Raw genomic sequence first — 25,192 nt, forward strand, 5'->3', positions numbered from 1 at the left:
AAAACCAACTGCAATATTATCAAAACTGTTGTATTCTGTTAATCTTACTTATCTGGCTGACCCGACCCGCCACGCCCCCTCAGGCTACAGTCCAGTCAGCCCCGCCCTTGCGGGGGCCATGCCCGCGGGACGTCGCCGAATTTCAATGTCATATTCAAAAAGCGGTTCGAAAAACGACGGCACTCTTTGACAGCATTGATTAGGTAGATACTTTATCTTTATCAATTAGTGTTTTTATTCATAAGATAACATTTTTAATCAGATATTTACTCAATAAAGATTTATTTTATAACAATTAAATAATGGTCGAATACGTAAGTGCTTATTTCTGGCATAATCAGATAGCGTTAATAATAACAATTATGAAATAAATCAGCGCTGAGGTGAAGGCAATAATAAATATTAACATTATAATATAATGTACAAAGGTCAAAATAAAAGTAAAATACGTATAAGAAATTACAAACTATTGGGTCTAATAATTGGACCACGTACCCAGTGGCGAAGGGCGGTGGTAGGCTTTTAAGATCCGACATAAATAGTGCACACTAAACTTTGTCAGTCATACGTTTTTGTTTTTATTGAAACAAGACCAAGTATACTTTATGCGTCAATTACATTGAGCTACTTTATGAGCTGTTTGTTGGCGAATTTAAAAGCGGGCGATTCAGCTACTGCGATTGTGATGACACACCAAAATTTCCATTCGCTGAGAAGCCGACAAGTTAGCGACTATTTTGACAGAACGTAGTTCGTTTTTTACCGGGAGGCCGCTACTACGCTCTACTGCGCAGACGCAGTAGGCCCACACGCCGGCGTGAAGCGTGTAAAGTTGACCGGCTTTAAACTTTTCTCGGTAGATTGTTTACAATCTGCTCGTTAGCTTGTTCGATGATGACACTGGGCGACTTTACAGGCAGATTGTAAATTCGCCAACAAGCAGCTCGTAAAGTAGCTCAATGTCATCGACGCATTTCAAATGGTGTTGGTTAGTTAAAATCAATTAAATCCTGCCTAAACCATACCATGGCATCTATTCTATACACAATACTGCTATCGGCCGCTATCGAGTAGTTTATCATATTTATATATTGAGGTATTATAATTGTTATAATAAGTTAGCTGTGTAAACTGTCTATCTCGCTCCTAAAGTTCAAGAGAGGTGCTGTTCATGGCCCCCACAAGGGGGAGGCTGACAGGGCCCTAGCCTGGGGGCCCGTGCTCAGGAAGGGCCCGGCGAGGCGAGTCGACCAGATAAGTTAACTAAACACACATCACAACTTTGCTTCACTAGTAAATAATATTATTATTAAAAATTATGTGGTTATACGATACAATTTTTAATTGTGTATCCAAAACTTGACAACTCCATAATTCAAATGGATGTATTAAACTATACAAAAAAAAACACTAAATATACACATTAATTTTACGGCGTACACCGTTTGGAAAACGCTACTGTAGAGCATGACAGTCCCTCTATCCTTAGCGATAGGTAGGGGGGCCGTCAAAGATTCTGGCCTGAGGGCCATGGTGCTGTTACAACATAGCACTTTTGAAACAAATACAAGTAAATCATTGCAACAATTATAATACCTCAATACATAAATATGATAAACTACTCTCGATAGCTGCCGATAGCAGTCTTGTGTAGAATATATGCGCATAATAGTTTTGGTTTGCTATGGGCGAACCAACAAAATAGTGCACACTTTTTCATTCATACTTAATTCTTTTCGTTAAATTAAGAATACATATTACACAATTGAGTAAATGATGTTGGTTGGTTTTTTTAAAAACTAAGTAACTAAGCCCTGCCCAAACCGGACCATAATAGATAAAATATAAATTAAGTATTCTATCTATAAAATATCCAAAGTGATGTATGATTTAATGGTATAATTTTAGATATTTTATAGATGGAAGAGTATTTTTTGACTATTAGGTATCTATTATCGCTTGGTTTTCGTATGGTTTAATTGAATTTAAAAACTAACCAACACCATCAGCGAATTGTAGTCTTAGTTCAATGAAAACAAATACGCATGACTGATAAAGTTTAGTGTGCACTGTATTATTATCTCGGATCTTAACAGCTTACCTCCACCCTTCGCCGCTGCTCGCACCCTGGCTATACCTCAGTTGAGGCACGGTCTAAAAAGATCGTGGCTAGGCGATGCGCGGGTGCAAATGACGCATGTCAAACGACATTTATTATAATTTGTCATATAAATCCGACATGTGTCCATTTAATGTTCTGTCTATTGTTCTATCAGTAACAATATTAATATTATATTCATTGACATGTTTTCTTCAAAGTAAATGGGTAACGTTTTTAGTCATCTTTACACGATTTAAGAATTAATACGCCCGTCGCCATCACGAAACAAATTGACGTGTTTCCAACTCGACGTTCTCTCTCCGAATGGCAGCGAGTCCAAAATTTCGTCGCGCCTATAGTTGAAAATTATTTGCCGTTTCACTGATGTATCACCTTAAGTAGTTGGCTGTACAATTTAATGTTTTTAAGAGAAAAACTGCACTTTTTCAGCATACATCATAACCACACAAATAATAATTGTCAACGTTTAGGAAGGCTAGCTTCCTGAAATTTATCCCCCCAACAAAACCGCGATCATATTTTCCAAATTGCACCCCATAAAATTTAAATTACTTAAAAATATTATGCAAATTAGGTATGAATTCTCTGAAGCATTGTTGGAAGGCTCTGAGTGTCGTCGTCTGAGTCCATATGAGGTTTCCTATAAACTTGTTTTAGAGCAGTGTTTCACAAAGTGAGCGTTATCGACGCTGGAGCTATCCAGGGGGATGGTAACAGCATCAGAGGCAATTGGGGGGCGAGGCAAAAAGAAATTAGAAGAAAATTGTTCATTTATGTTTCATGTGTTTTAATTAAGTTATAGGTACAATTCCATTCGATCACCTATTTTGAAACGTTTTTCTTAGCTCGTATTCTTATTTGTCATCTTGCAATCGATTTTTAATTAACTTCCCGACTAGCTAGACATTTGAAACTTTTAGAATATATCAGAACACGATGCCAATGCATTTTTTTAATACTTTTAGCCTTCTGTAAGTAGAATTAAATTCATTTTTCTGTTTTGTATGAAAAGTTGTTCAGGAAGAAATCCGTAATCCAATCCACTATTATTTGTTGCTAGGGTGCTAACAACTAAATTATTAATATATACGTGCGTTACTATGGAAATCAATATGACATGTCGGGTACAAATTTTTTTGAGCGTTTAAGCTAGTCAAGTCAAGTTTATATGATTCAACAGAAAATTTAAAAACGTTGTATATAAAAAGTTCTTTTTATCTTGTAATTATTAGGTACACAATGAACACACAAAATGCGTTAAATTTTAAATTGCATTTTTTGATGTCAGCAAAAACCTGTCCACATTTCCATTTTCCACGTTTTACCACAATATAGGTACCCCAAAGTTGGAAATAAAACATAGCGAGCGATATATTTTTTTTCAATAATATCTTGACTGGACCTAAGAAGAAAATGTAGATAATAATGTGGCAATGATTTCCAACAGGGTGGAATCCTAAAGCTCAGCGAGTAGTGCCAGGCGTTCCGCTGTTGTCAAACTTGACTCGCATCAAAAACAATAACATACCTATTACTTATATACTATTTTATATTTGGGGGTGGGTCAATTATTAAAACTGCTAATAGTGTTCCTAATAGGATAAATCCATACTTGATTTTAAAGGATTTTTCGCAATATTAATCAAAGGCAACAGCTCATTGACTGTCAGATTGATGTGCTTTTGTTTTGTTACCTAAAAAACAGATCGTTAGCAAATGGTTTTTTGACAGTGGAGATCAAGGCTGTATTCTGTGAGGACCAAAAATGTCGTTTGTTCAACGCGTGCGTGCTACCTGTGCTCCTGTATGGCTGTGAGACGTAGCATCTTACTAAGTTTAAGCTTCAAATGCATGGACCCCACATCTTGAAGCGGGCCCCCAGGCTAGAATCTTCGGCGGCCCCCCCTACCTATCGCTAAGGTTAAAATCAGTTGACGATATACAGTTGTGTAATACAAATAGTGTAATTTAGGGTATTTTATAGCGATTTTTTGTATTTTAATGCACCCACTTGAATTGTGGAGTTGTCGAATATCGACAAACAATAATCAATGTTAGTATACTAGTATTTTACTATTAGTGTAATTTTGTGATGTGTGGTCGGTCCGCCACGCCGGGCCCCCAGACTAGAGCCCTGTCAGCCCCCCCCCCCCCCCCGTTGTGGGGACCATGTTCAAAGGTATAGGTTTTTGAGCTTTGAGAATCGATGTTTACATTGGTACGACCGCGATACAAACACTTGACTTCGTGAGTGGACACTGCAGCCCTCAGTGATTGAAGTAATCGCGAAGAGACACTTCACGCGGGTGTACCGGATGCCGACAGAGAGTGCGACATTTCGTAACCTTGTGGCATATCCTAAAAAGCGTTATGTGCATGGCGGGAAGCGCAAAAGTTGGCGATGGACCGAGGGAAGTGACGCAAATTTATGCTTGCCCTATGCCTCAATGCTAGGGCTGAAAGAAGATTACCAAAACGGTGTTCATCCTGACATGACCACACCTCCCCCGTTCATATTATGATTCCATCCATTCTCTCTCGCAAATTCAAACCGTATTCGTCCAGTATAAAAGGGTGGTGTCTAAGTAGGTAGGCACCAGTGGCGAAGGGTGGAGGTAGGCTATTAAGATTCGACGTAAGTAGTGCATATTAAACATTGTCAGTCATTCGTATTTGTTTTTATCGAACTAAGACTACAATTTACAGATGTTGTCCGTTAGTGTTTTGAAATCAATTACACTTTGCCTAAATCAAACCATAATAGTTTTGGTTTGTTATGGGCGAATCGGCAAAATAATGCACACTTTTGCTTCATACTATTTTGTTTTCGTTGATTTTTTCCGTCGATCAGGTCCTCACTCCTATTCTGTTAAATAACTTTACAATTTTGCCTAGCTCTTCCGTCTTACCCACCGCCAGGACACCCTTCAATTCGTCGACATTTTCATAGATATCCGCAATTCGCAGCTGTACTCTGTGAATTTCATATTTGGGGCATTGCAGTGCTATATGTACAATGTCCTCTAAAACATGACATTCATCGCAGAGCTGCGATTCGCTTCTTCCCATGAGGACATCGAATCTTTTGCCCATGGTGTGCCCTGTTATTAGCCTCAGTATTAAGCTCATTCCTCGTCAAAAAAGACTCTACAAACCAGGGCACCTCTCGTGGTGATGTTAGAATAGACTTACTCCATTTCCCCTTTTCTAATGATGCCCTATGGTGAAAATCTATCCACATACTATGGCACATTTTCTTTATAGCCTCATTCCAGTCCAGGTTTTCTGGTATCCACTGATATGGTACCCCTGAATGGCCGGCTTCCTTTGCCAGATCATCTGCCCTTTCATTGCCCTCAATGCCCATGTGCGATGGGATCCATTGAAGGCATAGATCTCCTTTTCGTTGAATTAAAAATACATACTTAATATTACACATGTGTAAAATTCAATTAACCCCTGCCTAAACCAAACCATAGTAAGTAAAAAAAAATATTATTCTATCTGTAAAATATCCAAAGTTATGTATGATCTAATTGCATAATTTAAGATATTTTATAGATAGACGATTATTTTTTGACTATTATCTATTATGGCGGATCTTAACAGCCTACCTCCACCCCTCGCCGTTGAGGCACCTACATATTTAGTTGTATTGTAATGCCTTTCCACCAAGAATTATTGATAAGAGTGTGGAGTAACCAAGCTTGTCAGATATATTTACGGGAAATAAGAAGATAACCCTATATTACTACTGATGAATAGGTACACTAAATCGATGAAATTTCAAAATCTCAATTAGTTTATAAATAAGCAATTAGATTGAATTATGTATTTTCCTATAAACGTAACATACGCTCAAAATATGATATTATCTATCATCTTTGAAAATATCCGTTGTGTATAATATGTTCCATAACAATTTATAATTTAACCCGTAAAACTAGACATTTTAAAATACGTATATATTTAAAAGACAGACTTAGGTATAAATAACTGATAAATAAAAATCGCGAGATAAATTATTTTATATTTTTAACAACAATCAATATTATAGAGTGGGTACCATTAGGTACTCAGTAATTAAGCATATTATAGTATTATAAAGAAGTCCACATATGGCCAATGTCTAACAAAAAAAGTATGTATGTTATCTTATATTATATATATTCATAAATATATTATACTTACGAAAAAAACTTTTAAATCTGTACTTACTGATATAATAGCAGAAACCAATTTATTAAAATGATACAAACAAATGACATACAATAATAAAAAAAATGGGCATATTATTATGTATTTCAATTTGGAAATACAATACATACAATGGGGTAATGAAACCAACGATAAAACCAATCATATTATTATACTAAATCGCCGTTTAACAAAAATAGTCAATAGTGGATACAAAGCCGGCTATCCTAATAGGTATATTCGGGACGTGGCACTGAATTGCGAATTACGATAGTAGTGCTGTTCGTAATAAAAATGAACGTCAAAGGCAGTGTGACGCCTTTTTAATACCTACATCAAATTGTTTTACTATTAGAGCAAATTTGTGATGTTATTTCACGTATTTGATCGACCCACCACGCCGGGCCTCAGGCCAGACCCCTGCCATGGTCTGGGTATAGGGAATGTACCCGGAAGTCAGTAGCACCGGTTAGATTTCGTTACACCCCCCTCCCCACTACCACCCTTCGCCATAACAATCATTAATAAATTATGGATAATTTTTGTAAATGGACCCCCCTATACCATTTTTCTGTGTGCGCACCCTGTTAGAAGACGTTCATAATAACAAAGTACAGTCAGCTGTTTAGACGAGGTAAAATATATATTATTATTAATACAGAATTTATACATTTTTTTTAAATGTCAGTGTAAAGATAAGTGTTATTAGATATTTACAGCTACTTTAAATCAAATCGTATTGAAGTGATGTCATAATTTTATTTTGAATAATCACTGTAAACAATCGGTGATTCTCAACCTTTTTTGTTTGACGGAACCCTTGAGACATTTTTTTTAAATCTCGCCGAACGCACATCGGTCCAGGGTAATCCACTATCAAAAGTTATAATATTAATCGTATATGTAATCCTTATTCTGCCACCCTCATAGAATATCTTGCTCTAAGCATAAGCAATGCACGACCTGCCTACCGCCACAGTTTGTCTAATTATTAGTAAGTACCTATACGTATTAAAAAAATATACCATCTTCGGCCATGTCCGCCCATTATCTGGAGCATATGGACATCACATGACGCCTCCAATAATCCCTGTCACTCACCAGTCCTCTTGGGTCATTCCAAGTCACGCCCGTATCCCGTAGCTCCGCCATATACTACAATCAGTACGTAGGTATATAGTTTACAACGGCCTTATAGGGTGCCGGAATCCGGTTGGCTTGAAGAACAGTCAAGCCAGGTTGTAATTCTTCTAAGGAATCTAAGGCATCCGCAGCACGTCGCCTCTTCACTCTCACCGTGATGAGAGACTGCTTGGTCTGCTATCTTATTTTCTGCTCTTCTTCAGCCATATCCTCCTGTTAGTTGGAGCATATCGTCGGTGTTTTGTAAAAAGGGCGAATTAACCAAAATACTATTTTACACGAGGAGGATTTTTAATTGTTGACATTTATTTATTGATTTTCTGTGGATGATTATAAATAATGTCTAACAAGTTTATAATAAAGCTTAGAAAGAATACTGTCCTTATGAAATGTCAGCTTGTTCGATGATTACACTGGGCGACTTTACAGGCAGATTATAAATTCGCCAACAAACAGCTCGTAAAGAAGCTCAATATAATTGACGCATTAGCACCTAGTGTATCAATACAACACATTTCTTAGATGTTGGAGTTATAAAAGGTTGATAAAAAATAACGCGGCATTCTGGCGCTGTCTAGGGGCGGCATTTTGCCTAGGGACGTCACTACGCCTATACACTCTGGTCAATTGCAAGTATTAGTCCTTCACATGATTTCAAGAGTTACCAACTGTTGGGAGTAACGCCACGATGTGTAATAATAGAAATGTGAAGGCCAGTTGCATGGCCCCCACAAGGGGGGGGGGGGCTGACAGAGCTCTAGCCTAGGGGCCCGGCGAGGCGAGTCGACCAGATAACTCAGATAAACACACATCACCAATTTGCTTTAATAGTAACTATTTTCCTTCCAATAATATTATTATTAAAAATACAATTTTTAATTGCGTATCACTACTCGACAACTTCATAATTCAAATGGATGTACATATAGATATATCTATATACAAAAAAAAAAACACTAAATATCGAACAGATTGGACTCCTCCCTTTCTGAAAGAGTCTTTCAATCTCTTTGCTAAATATACACATTAATTTTACCGCATACACCATTTGGAAAACGCTACTATAGAGCGTCACACTGCCTATATTCCTAGCAATAGGTAGGGGGGCGCCAAAGATTTTAGCCTGGGGGCCCGCTTCAGGATGTGGGGGCCATGGCCAGTTGCCCTATGCCCTAGAGTCTAGACCACAGAACAGATTAATAAATAGAATTCAGATATGCTTTACCCAAATACACTACACTTTGAAGCAGGGTTTTGAATGTGTAAGTGTCCTACGAAAATGAACCACGCATTATAGACGTGCAGTGTAGTGTGTCTTGCAACCTTCATAATATACAGAATACACCAATTTTTAATGACGTGTTTAAGTTTATCCCATATTCTTCCAACACTCGTGATCGGTTTCCTGTTACTCTACACTCGTTAGGTGTTTCAGTTCACATTACCTTTTGGGTGAGCTTCACCGAATTCTCGCTGAGCCCCAGGCCTCAGTGAGACCCAGTTGGGTATCATAGGTAGGTATATATGTTACAGAAAACCCCATTATAGCAAAATTATTATCGTATAAAATACCTACATACAATCGGTTAGATTCGTGCATCTAGAAAATAGTTTATGTAGGTACGGATTTCAGCCGTTTTTTTTCACATTGATAATAGATTTCGGACCGAAGTATCAATGTGTATCATTTGTGTTTTTTTATTACAATATACAAGTAAGTAGGTATATGATTAAAAATAGACCCATGATGATTTGTTTGTATTTTTCGCCTATAGAATATGTTTATAAATGAAACAGCACACCAAATATCACGTTATTTTCCTGTAGACAGTATTGTAAGGTGGGATAACTTCAAAACAATCAATTAAAAATGAAAGTAATTATTTTGTTTCGATAATTTGCTAATTGACAGATCTTATCCATTTTTCGGACTAAATAGATAACAACATTATGTTTTGTTTGGTGTGTGTTATTTTCGCATACTACAAGGTTTCGAATGCTTCAAATAGTTAAATAATAAATACACAGGTAATTTAATTATTTTGATTTTTACCTGGTAAACCTTTTTGTGGGTGGATTTTGGTATTTTTTTGACAGTGGTTAGATTGTGTGTTGGGTAATTGTTGGTTGTAGTTTGTTTGTGTGCAATTTACCTGCGCTCCAAGGGGTGACGGGTTCCAAATACCCAGTGACAAGTCTGGTCTCGTCCTCTGGAAATGTCACCCTCCGGCACTTTTTGTCAGCATTCCTGGTGCTCTGGGGGGCCAGCGAGCTTTGAAGCGCCGGCGGAGACGCGAGGCACCCGTCCGCGCTCGAGTTGTCGCCCGCAACGCGCCTGTCCTCTGCAGACATCGCTGAAAAACGCCACTATCACATATTACTTCACGAAATTGTCAGATTCTACATGGAAAAAAACACTACATTCGACGGGCGGTTACGCCGCAGTCGGACGCATCATCGTCGCGAGCACTGCACAGATTTGTCGGCCTTCTTCTCGTTGATTTTTTACGTATTTTAATTGTCGCTTTGTGGCGATTTCGGAGGCGCTAGGAAGCAACACCGCGAACGGTAGCGCAGATACAAAGGATACACACAGCGACGGCCATTTTGGATTATTTGGACACAAGAGATTTGTGTGTTGCCATTATCAACTAAGTTGTTTACGTAAAAATTAAAAATATTACAATTTTTTAATTGATGTTATTGATGTTATTTGATCAGATTAAAATTAAATGAAACTAAATTTTATAGAGAGCAAGCAGTCTCAAAATAAAACAAGAATTGAAAAAGTAAAGAACGAATTTGACATATATTATGACATGTGTGAATATGACACTACTTACTTCCTTGGTAATGAAGAACTTACTAACCCACAGCTGAGATTACGTTGAGTTCAGCAATTGAAACAGCAATGCGAAGTCACTTTTATTTAGCTAACTTACTTTTCTATTATTTTTTGCTTTAATTAGGTAAGTAGGTAATACAAAATATTGTGTAATTTTAGGCTCCATCTAGAAGAAGTTCTTTGGTCGAGAAAGTTTTCCACACTGGAAAAAATCAACTCTAGAAACTAAACGCGAGAAAGAAGAAGAATTTATGCATCGTAGCCGGGTGCAGTGTTAAAAATAATAATAATTATTATAATAATCAATAGGCAGCTGCTGGAAGCTCTATAGGTAGATAGCAAGAAGTTCTTTCAATATTTTTGGGCAAAGATTATGGTAAATTTAGTATCCTTATTAGTATGCTAGATCAATGATATTGTAATTTAATTATTAAATAATAAATTTTATAAATATTAATTTTTAATGCCAGCCCAATAAAATCTAGGTAGGTACGTATGTACCTACCTAGAGACCGAAAACTTTAACGTCAGGCCTGGCGGCGGCGATCGTGTTAATCCTGTCTATGGTTTTCGATATCAAAGTATTGCGAGTATTGTCAGGATTACAAGATAATATCTTATTTCCGACTTTAATATTATTATTTCCGACTTCCTTAAATAGGTATATATTTTCGCAAATTTCAAATAGGTAATGTAAAGCCTCCCCCACACCAAAGCGAATATTCGCGGCGAATATTCGCAGCGAATTATTCGCCAATCAAGCTCGTATTGGCTTACGAGACAGAGCACGCTTGCGCGACCGCCTTGCGTCTTGAGTGCGAATTTGCAGCGAATATTCGCTGCGATTTTCGGGAACTCTGTCGACAGCGAATTTATTCGCGGCGGACAATTTCGCCAAGGGAATTAGTAAAATCAAAATGGCGAAGACATTGAGCAGCTGATCGAGTTGGTCCGGAAATATCCAATCCTTTATGATTTCTCTGACAGTGACTACAAAACATAAGAAAGAAAGATAAGATATGGGATGAAATTGGCAGGGAAATTGTTGAAAATGGTATGAAGGTCGTCATAATAATATTATGTAGGTATCTTTGTCTAACCAAAGTATGTAAAGTTTTTTGACAGGATGAATACGCTATTATAAATAAATAACTTTAATCTAAGGTCCCGATATTTAAAAAATACATATTAATTTGCGTCATGCACAGCCTTTAATAACAGAAACTTTATAACTTTGATTGTTAGTGCACTGACAGTTCTAACTTATTGCGATCGTTTGACGTTTTGGTTTCGACTTTTGAGCAGTCATATCAATAATGTTATAATTAGGTATCATTTACAATACCTACTTCAATCATATTCGGTATCGGTCACGTAAATACCCATGTTATATTCGTTGATAATATTTTTTTAGGTTAGATAGGTACCTAGTCTTTAAGATTATTTTTTTGCATCTAACATTATGCAGCATAGCATTTCTATTGTAGCTAAAGATATAATATACATATAGGTACTCCATGTCGTCATTGTGGTATTTTGTAAGGTTAACTACTTACTATCGGGTTATTTACAGTAGGACATACCTAGGTTGTGTTTGTTTTTTGATCTCAAGAGACCTCAATCACAAAAACGATATTATGTACCTATATACCTACTAGGTATATATTTCCTTCATTATGTATAGGTATATTGAGCTAATAAACTGGTTTTGCCCAGTGCCGACCGCGAACCAAGATAATATCTACATGTTCCATGTACCTATCTAACATAACCAATGTTTTCTGTTTCACATTAATTTGTATACCTACAAACATTTTAAACTTAATTGAGATGTTCTTAAACTTCTGTTCATGTAATATTATGTAGGTAGGTATATCTTGGTCTGCATTAGGCAATAAGATTAATAATTTTATGTGCATGTAAATATAAAGGTCAGATACCTCCTCTAAGTACATAATATTATATTATCATCATGGATACCTACCTGAATGATGTTGGAGATATACTAATGCTTTGTGATGAATTTAATTTTCGCAAAGATCTTCAACCTTTCAACGTAGGTACAAAGCACCAGAAGAAATTAAAAATGAAACCCCCGGCATTAACAGGAATAAAATAATATTTCATCATAAACATCAGTCGGGGTCATTCCACTGCTAGATGAAAGCCTCTTCTAGCTCCTTCTACTATTTTCGGTCTCTAGTTCTTCGCTGCTACATACTTTTATTGTACTTCACGTGAACAAAGAGATCAACTAAGTGAAGTGTCAATCAACAAAAGTGGCATTTGTGCACAATGTTAATGAATTTTCCAAAACATTAAGTGTGATAATATAATATACAAGGATGAATAAGGCGTGGGCGAGGGCCAAGGTCCATTTTATGATTCCTCTATTGATGTACCTATTTTTATTAAGAAAAATGTTTGCCGTAGAATGGGGTGAATACTGAATAGACCCTTTTTAAAATTTCTATTTTTCTGCTACACATTATTCGGACAAATATGAATGACTTAAAACCTGTTTCTATGGACATAATCATACTCTAAAATATTTTTAAACTACCATTTATTATCAAACAGCCAATTATGTGTGATGTCTCTTTCTATCCAGCGTTGGGGTGATTATAGACATGGCGGGTGGATAGAATCGAATAATGGTAATTTCCTAATGTTAAAAATGTAATTAAGTACCTACTGTACATTACAAATTTATGTAGGTACATTTAAGTATGTAAATCAAAATCAAAAATATAAATTTAAATGTTATACAACACAGTATCATGTAAGTATTTAAAAAAACATATACTTACATAAACATCTATTTATCCAAGAATTATTTGATACTTGAATCTGTATTTTATATACCATATTCGATGGATGTATGTGGTGTATTTTGTAATATATTTGGTACGTATTTATTATTTAACTAAGCGTATTTAATTTGCTACGTGACCTGTAGCTCTTTTATAATCACAAATTATTGTTGAATGTTCCGAAAATGAGTTTATGTGCCGAAACAGCTGTCAAGGTAAATGACTCAGTTAAAGTAGAATTAACAAAAATAACTATATTTCAAAACCATTATAATCCATCTACCATATAAACACCATTTCAAGTAATAAAGAAATAAAAAGTCACCTAATTAAATAATATTGTACTAGAAAAAATATACTATCTATATACCCACTTAATTTTCATTTAAAGTTGTAAAACGCCCGGTTACTAAATAGAGGAAGGACAGAGTCTTCTGGCACGACCGAATCACATTGGAACGGTGTTATTGTCATTTGAAAGTAACAATACTGACACCTAAATGAGTCGCCTGCACTGCCAGAATCATCTGAACCCTGTCTACCTATCTATATACAATTTATTGTTATTTTTTTTCATATTTGTCCATTTTATTACAATATCGTGTTACTTTTAAAGCTCATTGTAATTCTAATAATTATATAAATATTTTTCTTGTATTCTGTGCAAAAATGATTATTAAAACTTTCTTAACCTAAACCAAGTATTTTTTATTGAATGATCCTGCAAAAATATTCAAGTACAGTTAAGTGACATATTTTGTTTCGGTGTATAAGCCATAAATAAATATACATAAATTATATTTAATATATACATGTATACTGTATGTATAGCCACGGTTGGTCTTGCACTTGTTGCTGTAGCTATGCGATCTGGTGTGGTCCATTATCCAAAAACACTCAATCACATCCCTGGTCAAACAGCGGGCAGCCGTGTAGTGAGTCTGGCTGGCCTATGGTGGCACTAGAATGATTTCAATATACACAGTCTGTTAATTTGAATATGTTTTCGACTGAAAGTTGTAAAAATATTAGAAATCAGGATTTAAATAATTAAAAAACTGTTTCATTAAATATCATATTCATACCTATGCAAAATTTTGATTCCTTTGAAGTACCTATACAAAATACGGATGAATATAAACCAAACAAAAATATTTGTTACTGGTACTGCCATAGTAAAGTAAAGTTTAACATACTTCCCTAATAAAACAAAATTCCCAATTCTTGTCGTTCTGTAGATGTTTCATTTCAGTTTTTACCAACGATCCACTAAATATGAATTGGTCATAAACACTCAAAGGAAATCTGGCACTCACTGCCAGAATGTCCATGTCAGATACCTGCATAAAAATAAATGTCATGTTATGATATTATACGTAATGAATATGAATGTATCAGAAACAACATAGATTTTATTACGAATTTCACAGTTACAGAAAATTTTCTGCGCTCATTTTTGAAAGTCTCCAAGTATGACGGGTATATTCGCACATGGGTGCAGTTAATGCACCCAATGATTTTCGGGAAACCTGCCCTTTCTTGAAGTCTGAAATTAAAAAATATTTTTACCGACACAAAATAATATTCCCGTTAAATTCTTATTGAGTAGGTAATTTACTTGTTGTGTCTATGCGCAGTTACTCTAGTTACATGACATGTACATTGTAATATTGTATAAATTGATCAGAGGGTATCAACACAACACTAAAGACTGTCAGCGCTGTATGGCGACTGTATGTAAGTATTACTAAGCACTGCTATTATAGCATCGGACACGTTTCCTATGCATCTGCTTACTGATGCCTGGCTCATTGCGCAGAAGACTTGGCCTACCCGTTTTTGGTACGCTCCCTCTGCGTAGAAACGCAAAATAGTCAAAATCTACAATTCAAATAACGGAGACATGTTATTTCAATAGCATATTACCTTCAAATCCTGTTAACCCTTCATGGTAAATGCTTATTTATAATATGTGCAGTTATGAAACTGAGTAAATCTATCTTACCTATGAGCCATGGCAATCTTGCCCTGTCATAAAGTAAGGTTGGCTCTATCCTCTTGAGACCCGAGATAGAACCAGTCATGAGAAAAAATATTTGTGCATTTTACTGTTCCATAAATACTATTAAGATCACAAAAAAAAAATTAAAATATTTTTTTTACTATATATTAACTAAAATCCACTACGTGCACGTGAGTGCATCTCAGGTCACAATAGAGTACAATATTGGATACAGTACAAACAATGAAATGAAACAAAAACAATGTGATATCCATATAATGATACAATTTTATTAGAAAAATAATACAATAATCATAATAATATAATGGTGATTGGAAAATTATATTTATTTAGATTAAAAATATAGTACATTAACGGTCAAAACCCTAAAATACTACACATTAATTAGCGCACTTCAGGGAATAGGTTTAGGGACAACCATTCTTTGCTGTAGAAGTAGATCTGTGTTTACTCAGTGTGTTATTGAAGCTAATGGTGAAGAGTTTCTTGGATGACCTTGTATCGATGATGATACTGATGGCTAAGTGACTTTCATACCAAATCGTAGGGTTTGCAAGTCTGATTTTCCATGACTATGAAGTATTCCAATGACAGTGAATATTTTCTTTCCTATAAGTTTGCATGTACAATGAGCAAACAATTTCATGTCCATGTCCAACAAGTCCATGTCCACAGTGGTCAAAGATCCTCACAGTTTACATGCTTGATGTCCTGTGAAGGCAAACACACCACTGTGAAGATTAATGCGGCTCATCGACTTGTAATCAGTATTTTACAACAGCTGACTGAGTGATGCATATCGTTCTTCGTCTTCTTTGAATCATAACACGTATTGGCCTGAAATAACGAATCGGTGAGGTTGAAGCTGGTAAAAAAGTCATATGTGTAGACGTACAAGGGCAGTTGTTGTGAAGCCAAAGTAACATCACAGCGTTGCATTGAGATTGTATCGTATCTTCACCAGATAGGTAGGATTCACTTCCCCACATGGAGAATAATTTATAGAGCAATTGGAGTCCAGCACCCAATAAACCATATATGGCCATGAACTGAACTCTTCAGCTCAGCATCATTCGTCTTATTAGGCTCAGCGTACTGAAACAATAGAAAATACAATACTATGAATTAATCGATACATTTATTCCTATTTATTAAGTATTCAACACCAGGAATATAAATACTAATGGCCAATAGTATTAATCACTAGGTATATTAAGTATATTAATTATTCTGTCCATCGAATCCTCAATATGGAGATCACAAAGCCCTTTCATCACAAACTGTATCAATTTAATTGGTACTTAATTGATTTTTTAGCAGTGCATGCATTTGCCTAATAAAATGATAAGTTTGATATTTATGACTAAATGATAAAGTAATATAATATGAGCATTGATACCTTATGGTTTCATAAGCCAGGATAGGATCCTGGATTGTGAATTTGAAGGATGTATCTCAGCCTCTAGCAGTGAGTAAAGTTCACTGGTTATCCAGAATAAAGTCATCATCTGGGCCCAGGAGATGAATGTGAACATCATTACTGTCGTCAGGGTTATATCCTCCACCAACTTCGACATCATTATCATTCAAAATATCACCAATATGCTGGCTATTCAAGGATTCGTCTAAATGTAAACAAAAAACATAACCTCAATAAATCAGATATACTAATGTCAAAATATATCACTCTAGACCTGAGTTACTCATGTGTGTACCGAATTTTGAAACTATGATTATAATATTTTACAAAAGTGTTAAGATAATTTAAAGTATACGGAATATTACTATGATTCATTGTGAAACTAAATACATCATTGGTTTTTAATATAAATAAATATTAATATTTAATTAAAAGCACTTACTTGTCAGAGTTGACTTTTTAGCCGCCATTTTTGTCTTGTGCAAATATCCATAACTTCAAAGTCAAAATAACAATTTATTTTAAAACTACACAGGCTAGTGTTTTGCTCTAGTGGTAGAAAAATATACTATCTATACCACTTTAGTCAAATGCGGTTCAAGTATCCATTCAAATCATTACTAAAAAATATTTAAATAACGTCCACATATGTGTACCTCAGGACGCAAGAGGCTATGTTACGACCGTACTCCCTGGATAAACGTCAGATTTCTATATTCAATACTTGAAAGCATCTAAGCGTCACTTTTTGAGCATAGACAATCATCGGAAAAATTGCTATTATATGGCTTAGGCGCTATTATAAGCGTAGACAATAAGAACAAATAAAATTCAAACATTTTCAATTACCTAATAAAATTCGCCGTTTTCAAAAATCAGTATAGTATATTAGAGTTCGCCAATGCATTTCATAAAATTTTAATAATTATAAAGTAATCTTTGACACAAAGACACTCGTGCTTAAACCTTCGTCTAAAAACGCTCTGAAAAGGTAGGTAAAGCCTCAATTACATTGAGCTTCTTTACGAGCTGTTTATTGGCGAATTTACAGGCAGATTATAAATTCGCCAACAAACAACTCGTAAAGAAGCTCAATGTAATTGAGGCTTAAGTATGCGAAAATAAGGAACATTTTTCAAAATAACGTTATAGATAACAATATTTTTTGTATAAAAATTTTCCGTGTTACATAACTAAACGATATTGTTATTATTTCAGATAATTTCGACTCAAATTTAATCAATAAAATAAGAAATACGAGTGAAAATGGCTTGAATTGTTCTTATTTACACTTTGATTAGTGATTGTTTTTATAAGATAATAATATTTATTCATAGTCAGTATTCCGTATTTAATTTATATTCATTTAATTAAATGTATAATAAATAAAACAGGCTCCAGTTTATGATATTTATTATTTCGCTTCCACAAACAAATGGCCCGGTTAAATAGCCTCGATAAAACGGCTCACACTGATTGAAATTAAACGTCACTGGTTTTCATTAAATGCCACTTTTCCTACTTAAAACTTACCTTTCGGCATAATATACATATCATAAATATGCATGAAGCGTGTTATCTTTCATATTAAATATTATACCAAACTAACCTCGTATTTTTTTTAATCTTAATTTTCTCGGTAATGCGTTAATACGGAATACTGATTATGGATATAAATATTACAATCTTATAAGAACAATCACTAATCAAAGAGTAAATAAAAGCCATTGAAGAAATTATAACAATGTCGTTTAGTTAACACGGCTCAATTTTATATATCAAATATTGTTTTCTATAACGTTATTTTGAAAAATGTTCCTTATTTTCGCATACCTACTTATCTATTTAGAGCGTTTACAAACCAACGCGAATATTCACCAAGTACCCCGTCAAAATATCCCAAAAAAAGCACCCGCCATCGGTACGGAAGGTCCGGTCAAAAGAGTCTCAAAAAAAGCCTATGCCGCTGTAATGCTCTCTACTTACCTGTTGTTAATGAACAAACGTGACATTTATTCACGCAGGGGATCAAAAGATACAACGAAAGCCATCAATTTGTCATATATTTGGCTATTTTTTGAGACTCTTTTAACCGGAACTTCCATATCGATGCGGGTGCTTTTTTCGGGTTATTTTGACGTGGTAAATGCGAATGGATGGCAGTGTCGGAGCAAATAATTGTATCAATGATAATATAAAATTATTGATATATTATTTGAATGCTCGATACCGAAACGTCAAACAATCGCAGCGCTCCATATTGAACTTTGTAAGATAATAACTTAATTCCCTTCCGAAATCTGAACGTCGCGTGCTCTTTACCGTAAGCCAATACGAGCTTGATTGGCGAATAATTCGCTTTGGTGTGTGCACGAATGTTTTAGGTTACTTTATAATTATTTAATTTTTATGAAATGCATTGGCGAACTCTATTATGCTATACTGATTTTTGAAAACGGCGAATTTTGTTAATTTAAAATGTTTGAATTTTATACTTACATTGTAAATTATTTTTATGTTTACTTATTGTCTACGCTTATAATAGCGTTTTCGCCATATAATAGCGATTTTTTCGATGATTGTCTATGCTCAAAAAATCTCGCTTAGATGCTTTCAAGTATTGAACATAAAAATCTGACGTTTATCCAGGGAGTACGGTCGTAACATAGAGCCGTAAGGTTATATTAAATGTCGATGTAATTTGTCGCACGCCATCTCATTATATCTTCAGCGTGTAATAAGCATTCAGAAGACGTGTACATTTTGTCAACACACAACTGTCACTTTGACATTCGTATATGTATTTAGTCTATGGCTGCATCCAATGCTGCCACCTTGTTTCAGATAATTAAAATACACTTTACGCAAAGTGGGTAAAAGTTGTAGCAATTCTGAAAGCGCTATAGTGTACGTGTATTTTTTATATTTAATTCATAAAAATTATAGAATAATTGGCGTAAAATATTAATAATATTTACAATTTTAAATCTGGCGCGTAAATAAAATTATTTAGTCTATGGCTGCGTCGCTGACGCTTTGGTGTGGGGCCAAACGCGAAATTCGCATCAAATCCAAGCGGTAGCGACAGCGATAGCGAGGGCGTTGCGAATTCGCTGCGAATATTCGCTTTGGTTTGGGGGAGGCTTAATGAAAGGAGTTTTACCTACCAATAAAACTCTTATTATTCATGTTGACTTTGAAGTCCTTGAGATAGGGTTTGCTCTTTCTTCTTCGCGTGAGGATATATTCTACTAATTTATTTTTCTTTTTCTTGTCATTGGTCATTTCTCCGTTTTCATTTACTGGTCATACCCGCGCGTCTGTTTTTTATGTATAAAGTTTGGCATCACTTTGTTCATTATGATATGACTCAAGGAACCAGGTAGAAGTTACCTGGACTTCAAAGTCAACATGAATAATAAGAGTTTTATTGGTAGGTAAAACTCCTTTCATTATTCGAATTTGACTTTGAAGTCCTTGAGATATCTGTTTGTTATCACCTGGTGTTGGGTATGCCAAATTCCTGTATGTGACAATGATTCATTGACGAGGTATAGACCATCGTGACTTTCCATGTATATGTTGAATAGAGAAGTTAATGGGTTCTTTTCCCCTTCTGATGGTGGTGTATCCAACGTTCTCTGGTAGTTGTCGTGAAATGTCGACTCACTACGCCAGTTACCTCTCTTTAAAATATCATCTATTGGGTATATTTACAGTTTAAGGAAGCCACTACTGAGCGGACACTACCTGGTGGTTCTTGTACCCCTGCTTCCAACAGTACTGACCATATCCAATTCCCTATAACTGTCCTGGTGGTTGGTTTTGGTGATCCTCTTGAAGATATAAATAATTCCGAAATATACCGACCTTCCCCTCTCTTTAGGTTTGACCAGCGCTCGAAATGGAAAAGATTACAAACCGGAGCGCTCGAAAATTAACATGGTTATCAAATTTTATGTGTATTTTATAAACATAAGTGTGTTAGATTTTTTTTTTTTTTTTTTTTTTTTTATATGGCATATCTAGCTCGGACGGTCAAATTATTTTGTCCACGAGACGGGGCGATAACTTGACAGATTTCACGAACCGGAACGGCGCTCCGGTGCGTTCCGGTCCATTTCGACCCCTGGGTTTGACATGCAGACGAGTTTCCGTAACCAGAATACTGGGTCGATGTTTTGACACGTGGAAGCGCTTAGCTTCCATTCCGATTGACGATGCTTGGCGGTATCTGTATTTGAGCCAAACATTGGCCATACAATTTGTGGCCACTTTTTTCCACTAATCCATTGTCTACTATTACTGAGTAGTGTGAGGTCATGAACCCTTCGTCCCGATGCGAGAAGCAGCCGAGTAGGTGGCTGTCCTGCGAGAGGTTTCGAATAGGTTGTACTCCACCGGTGTTGTTTTCCTAAGATGATCTACCACTCGTCCTGGATCCCAAACCGGTGGTTTGATGGGTTTCATATTTTCAGTTATCATAACCGAAATTTCCTGTAACATATTGTGTTGTACTACCACGTTGGTGCTGATATCTACAATGATAATCGGTTTGCAAAATGTGGCTATGGCTGACTTATGCACCAGGATGGTTATGTACGACAAACCCTCCATGTTGTGCATGTAGCCTAGGTATCTGGCCAATTCCATTGGTTGAGGGCTATTATGATCCATCAGGTTCATGTTACCCATGTCATTGTCTTCCATTTGTTCCAAGCTGGTTTATTTTTAGAGTCGAAGGCCGCCATCTGGAAGTAAGAAGTGCCCTTTCTTCCACCATTCAATTTGATGTTATTTCCACCCCACCCGAAATTATCCATAGTTAAAGGGACAGGTCCCGGGTCCTTGGAGGTGGACCGTTGGTCTCCATACCAACTAGTGTCGTATGTAGGTGAGGCATTGTATAAGCATTGTTTCCAGCTTGGTGCCACTAGTGAGTACTTCCCTCTTGCTGAGTTCAGGTGCGCTAGGACTCGTGAAAGGATGTTTGGTGGGGGAAATATCCACGCCAATCTAAAGTCCTACACTCGGCTGAAGGCGTCGTGAAACAGCGCGCCACTGTCTGTAACGTCTCGTGACACATACGCTGCAATGACATGTGCTGTTTCGCTTGCGAAAAAATCCACCTCGGGAACACCCCATCTTTGAAACAGGGGGGTGGTTGCGGTGTTGATGAGGTGCCATTCGGGAATGAGTTGTCTGCGGGAGAGATGATCTGCCACGCAGTTGTAATTTCTGCGGAAGTATTGTGCAGTAAACGTGATGTTGGTTCGACTGGTAAATACTAGTATCTGTCGGCATAGGTTTGGGAGGGTGACAGATTTTGTGCCGCCCTCGTTGTTGATGTATGCCACCACTGTTTTGTTGTCTGTCTGCAGAAGCAGATCTGATCCTATGATTGATTGTATCTGAGATTGAATTGCAAACATCTCCTTCCTGTTGGAATGCCATGCCATGCTAACTGGTCTTGTTTCCACGTACCTGATAGGTGTGTTCATTCAGTTGGGCTACCTAGCCTGTGTCAGACGCGTCTGTCGTCAGGAGGTGATTGATGTGTGTCAACTCTGAGGAGCCTATCACCTGGAGCCACCACATGATGTCCTGTTAGGCCTGTGGTGGGATTGTCGTCTATTGGCGAGAATGGGACCTCGACAATTTTGATGACTGGAGCTTTGTAGCCGTCGGCAATGCAATCTTCCTCGTGGAGGTAGGATGCGAAGTTAAGTCGCCCCAGAAGGGATTGAACATGTGCCTACCTGAGGGACCAACTGCCTTTTTGTAACTGCGTTGTGTCAAATCTGAGGATCCTATCGCCTAGGGCCACCACAAGATGTCCCGTTGGGCCTGTGGTGGGATTGTCATCAATTAGCGAGGATGGGACCTCGGCCATATTGATGACTGGAGCTTTGTGGCCGTCGGCAATACAACCTTCCTCGTGGAGGTAGGATGTAAAGTTGAGTCGCCCCAGAAGGGATTGGATATGTGCCTGTCTGAGGGACCAACTGCCTTTTCCTGCGTTATGTCAACTTTGAGGATCCTATCGCCTACAGCCACCACATGATGTCCCGTTGGGCCTGTGGTGGGATCGTCATCAATTGGCGAGGATGGGACCTCGACCATATTGATGACTGGAGCGTTGTAGCCGTCGGCAATGCAACCTTCCTCATGGAGGTAGGATGTGAGGTTGAGTCGCCCCAGAAGGGATTGGATATGTGCCTGTCTGGGGGACCAACTGCCTTTTTGTACCTGCATTAGCAGCTGATGGTGACGGAGTGCTACACACTTCTCCGGCGACAGAAACCCCCGCTTGTTGTGTGTGTCCTACGTGATGTCCAGGGACCCTCATTGTTGGCTTGGGTTCAGACAGGATCTTTTAATATTTATAAACCATCCTAAAGACTGTAGGAAGGTTATCCTGTATTCCACCTGAATCGAGACTGTTTCTCGGATTGGTTGGCTACTAAGAAGTCGTCTAGGTAAGTGAATATTCTCAGCCATTCTTTCGTAGGCGTTCGGCGACCCAATCGGTCAGGGATGCCAACATAATTGGAGCGGTTGGCAGCACGAACGGGAGTCACGTGAATCGTAGGAGCTCCCCTTGGTAGGGTAGTCGAACGAATCGACGATGTTGAGAAGCCATTGGTACCTGGAGGGACGCCTGGCTTAGATCTGTTATTACTAGCCAGTCTTCCTTTTGTAAGACGGCTGGAACCTCGTAATGGTGAATTAGTTTGAATGGCCTTGGCTGTAGGAACGCATTCAAACGCTTTCGGTTGAAAACAGGGCATAGGGCCCCGTCTTCTTTCTTGATCAGAAACAGGGTAAAGAGAAAAACCAGGGGTTTGACCCGCTTCTTCTAGAACCCCTGAGTTCTTTAAGTCCTCGATCTGGAGAGTGACCGCTGCTGATTGTTGCGTTTGAAAATCTTTCCGTAAAAGTAAAGAAGGACTTACCAATGGTGGTATCCGCACAAAAGGTATGCGGGCTACGGCTATTATTTTTACCAATTGTTTTGAGGATTAGTTGCCCAATCCACTAACCCTTGCATACCCTTTCAGAAGCTGTCCCGTTGGGAAAAAATCGCATTCTGGAGGGCCGCGATGGTCCTTTTCGTCAGATGGTTAGCTGATCACGAGTGGTCGCACCGACGCAACTTGTCATTTAGACCTAACTCTACGACCGTAGGGGCCGCCAAGAATTGTTTTTTGGGCGTTGTGCCACTCCTTGCCGGTCCCCCTGCTGAAATAAGGTACGTAACGAGGATACCTCAAACATCAGCATCTTAATCGACGCTGGTACGTTGAACTTTTCCTCCTGTAGCAGTTCTGCTGCGCCGTCTGGTGTCCATTGCTTTTAGAATATCCTCCTCACGGTCATTCAGATGTTGCGCCATAATCACTGATCACTTAACGTTCACTTAACTATCACTTAACGTTCGTCCAAGATAATTATTTTGATAGTTAGAATGAACTGTCAGAAGCAACACGTAAACAAAGTAAGAAGTCAAATCCATAATGAACAAAGTGATGCCAAACTTTATACATAAAAAACAGACGCGCGGGTATGACCAGTAAATGAAAACGGAGAAATGACCAATGACAAGAAAAAGAAAAATAAATTAGTAGAATATATCCTCACGCGAAGAAGAAAGAGCAAACCCTATCTCAAGGACTTCAAAGTCAAATTCGAATAATGACTGATATCGCGCACTTATAAGAAACGTCAAATGCGTTCAAGGCGAGAGGAATGAATATTGAAACGCGTGAGGAGGGGATCGGGGATCTAGTTCTCCTAGCTGCCGCCCACCACCGTAGAGTTTTCGCACTTTAGCAGTCAAAATAAAATTCTGATTTACCTATAATATGGTCTGTGGTAAATAAAGAAGATTATTTTATTTTTATTTTATCTACTGGCAGTATATTGTCTATGGTACTGTACCTATGACATATCCCGCCAAAAATGGCCAAAGCCGTCAAATGTTTCTCTTTGCCAAGTTGGAAGTTTGACAGATAATATCTGTGAGCTTATTTCAGTCCTATTTACTTAATTTTGACGCTAATTTTATGTTAAAGCCATTACTGATACACACATCAAAAGTTCGTTTATGGATTGTTATTGTTTTTGTGGCATCATATTTAGGCGTTTACGTCTATGATAGTCGTAATGTGAAACTATTCGCAAGGAAAAGGTGAAAGTTTTGAATGGACAGTTCAAATTTCGTTTGGAAGCTTGAAAGGTATTATACTACTCCATATCGTTTTGTGATCGAGGTCTTCCGAGACCAAAACCCTAACAACCTTCTGTAACTCACAAATAAGTAGGTTGGGTTTTGGATTGGTTTTTAGTAGGTTGTTTTTGTTCTCAAAACACTCCCACAATGACGATATAGAGTCTTCTTATTGTGCCATCCACTAGCGGAGGTCGGCCACCATCAAGGCTATCTTTGCTTAGTCGTCCGCTACCCGAAACAGTTCAGTAGAGCTGCACTCATACCAATCACGGAGGTTCTTTAGCCACGAAATGCGGCGCCGTCGGCGCTTGTGACTGGTCATCCGCTGTCTTTGGCTGTCAGTCGCCATCGTTGAATTCTGCTATCTTTTTGTCATTGAATTATAGTACGCGGTCC

General features: G+C 37.3%; 2 protein-coding genes and 1 long non-coding RNA gene across 3 annotated transcripts in view; 1 reads left to right on the plus strand and 2 right to left on the minus strand.

Moving 5' to 3' along the window:
- The window catches only part of LOC147076328 (uncharacterized), a 39,339-nt gene extending 29,253 nt beyond the window's left edge, over window positions 1-10,086 (minus strand). The window contains exon 1 of the mRNA XM_085941716.1: window positions 9,616-10,086. Coding sequence (XP_085797842.1) covers window positions 9,616-9,814 — 199 coding nt within the window. The 5' untranslated portion in view covers window positions 9,815-10,086. The remainder of the gene's footprint in view (window positions 1-9,615) is intronic.
- Window positions 10,087-15,385: 5,299 nt separating this feature from the next.
- On the minus strand, window positions 15,386-17,040 carry LOC147076329 (uncharacterized). The gene is made up of 3 exons (XR_015069595.1): window positions 17,006-17,040; window positions 16,543-16,768; window positions 15,386-16,238 (listed from the first exon to the last, which is right to left on the minus strand). It is a non-coding gene; the product is annotated as an uncharacterized LOC147076329 (long non-coding RNA).
- Window positions 17,041-24,389: 7,349 nt separating this feature from the next.
- LOC147076330 (uncharacterized) overlaps window positions 24,390-25,192 on the plus strand; it is a 54,082-nt gene continuing 53,279 nt past the window's right edge. Inside the window, exon 1 of the mRNA XM_085941724.1 lies at window positions 24,390-24,802. The gene's annotated coding sequence lies outside the window, so the exon portion shown is untranslated. The remainder of the gene's footprint in view (window positions 24,803-25,192) is intronic.

The sequence above is a fragment of the Rhyacophila brunnea genome, unplaced genomic scaffold (genome assembly GCF_057557595.1).
Source record: "Rhyacophila brunnea isolate RB1 unplaced genomic scaffold, BYU_Rbru_1.0 scaffold_13, whole genome shotgun sequence".
NCBI classification, from domain to species: Eukaryota; Metazoa; Arthropoda; class Insecta; order Trichoptera; family Rhyacophilidae; genus Rhyacophila; species Rhyacophila brunnea.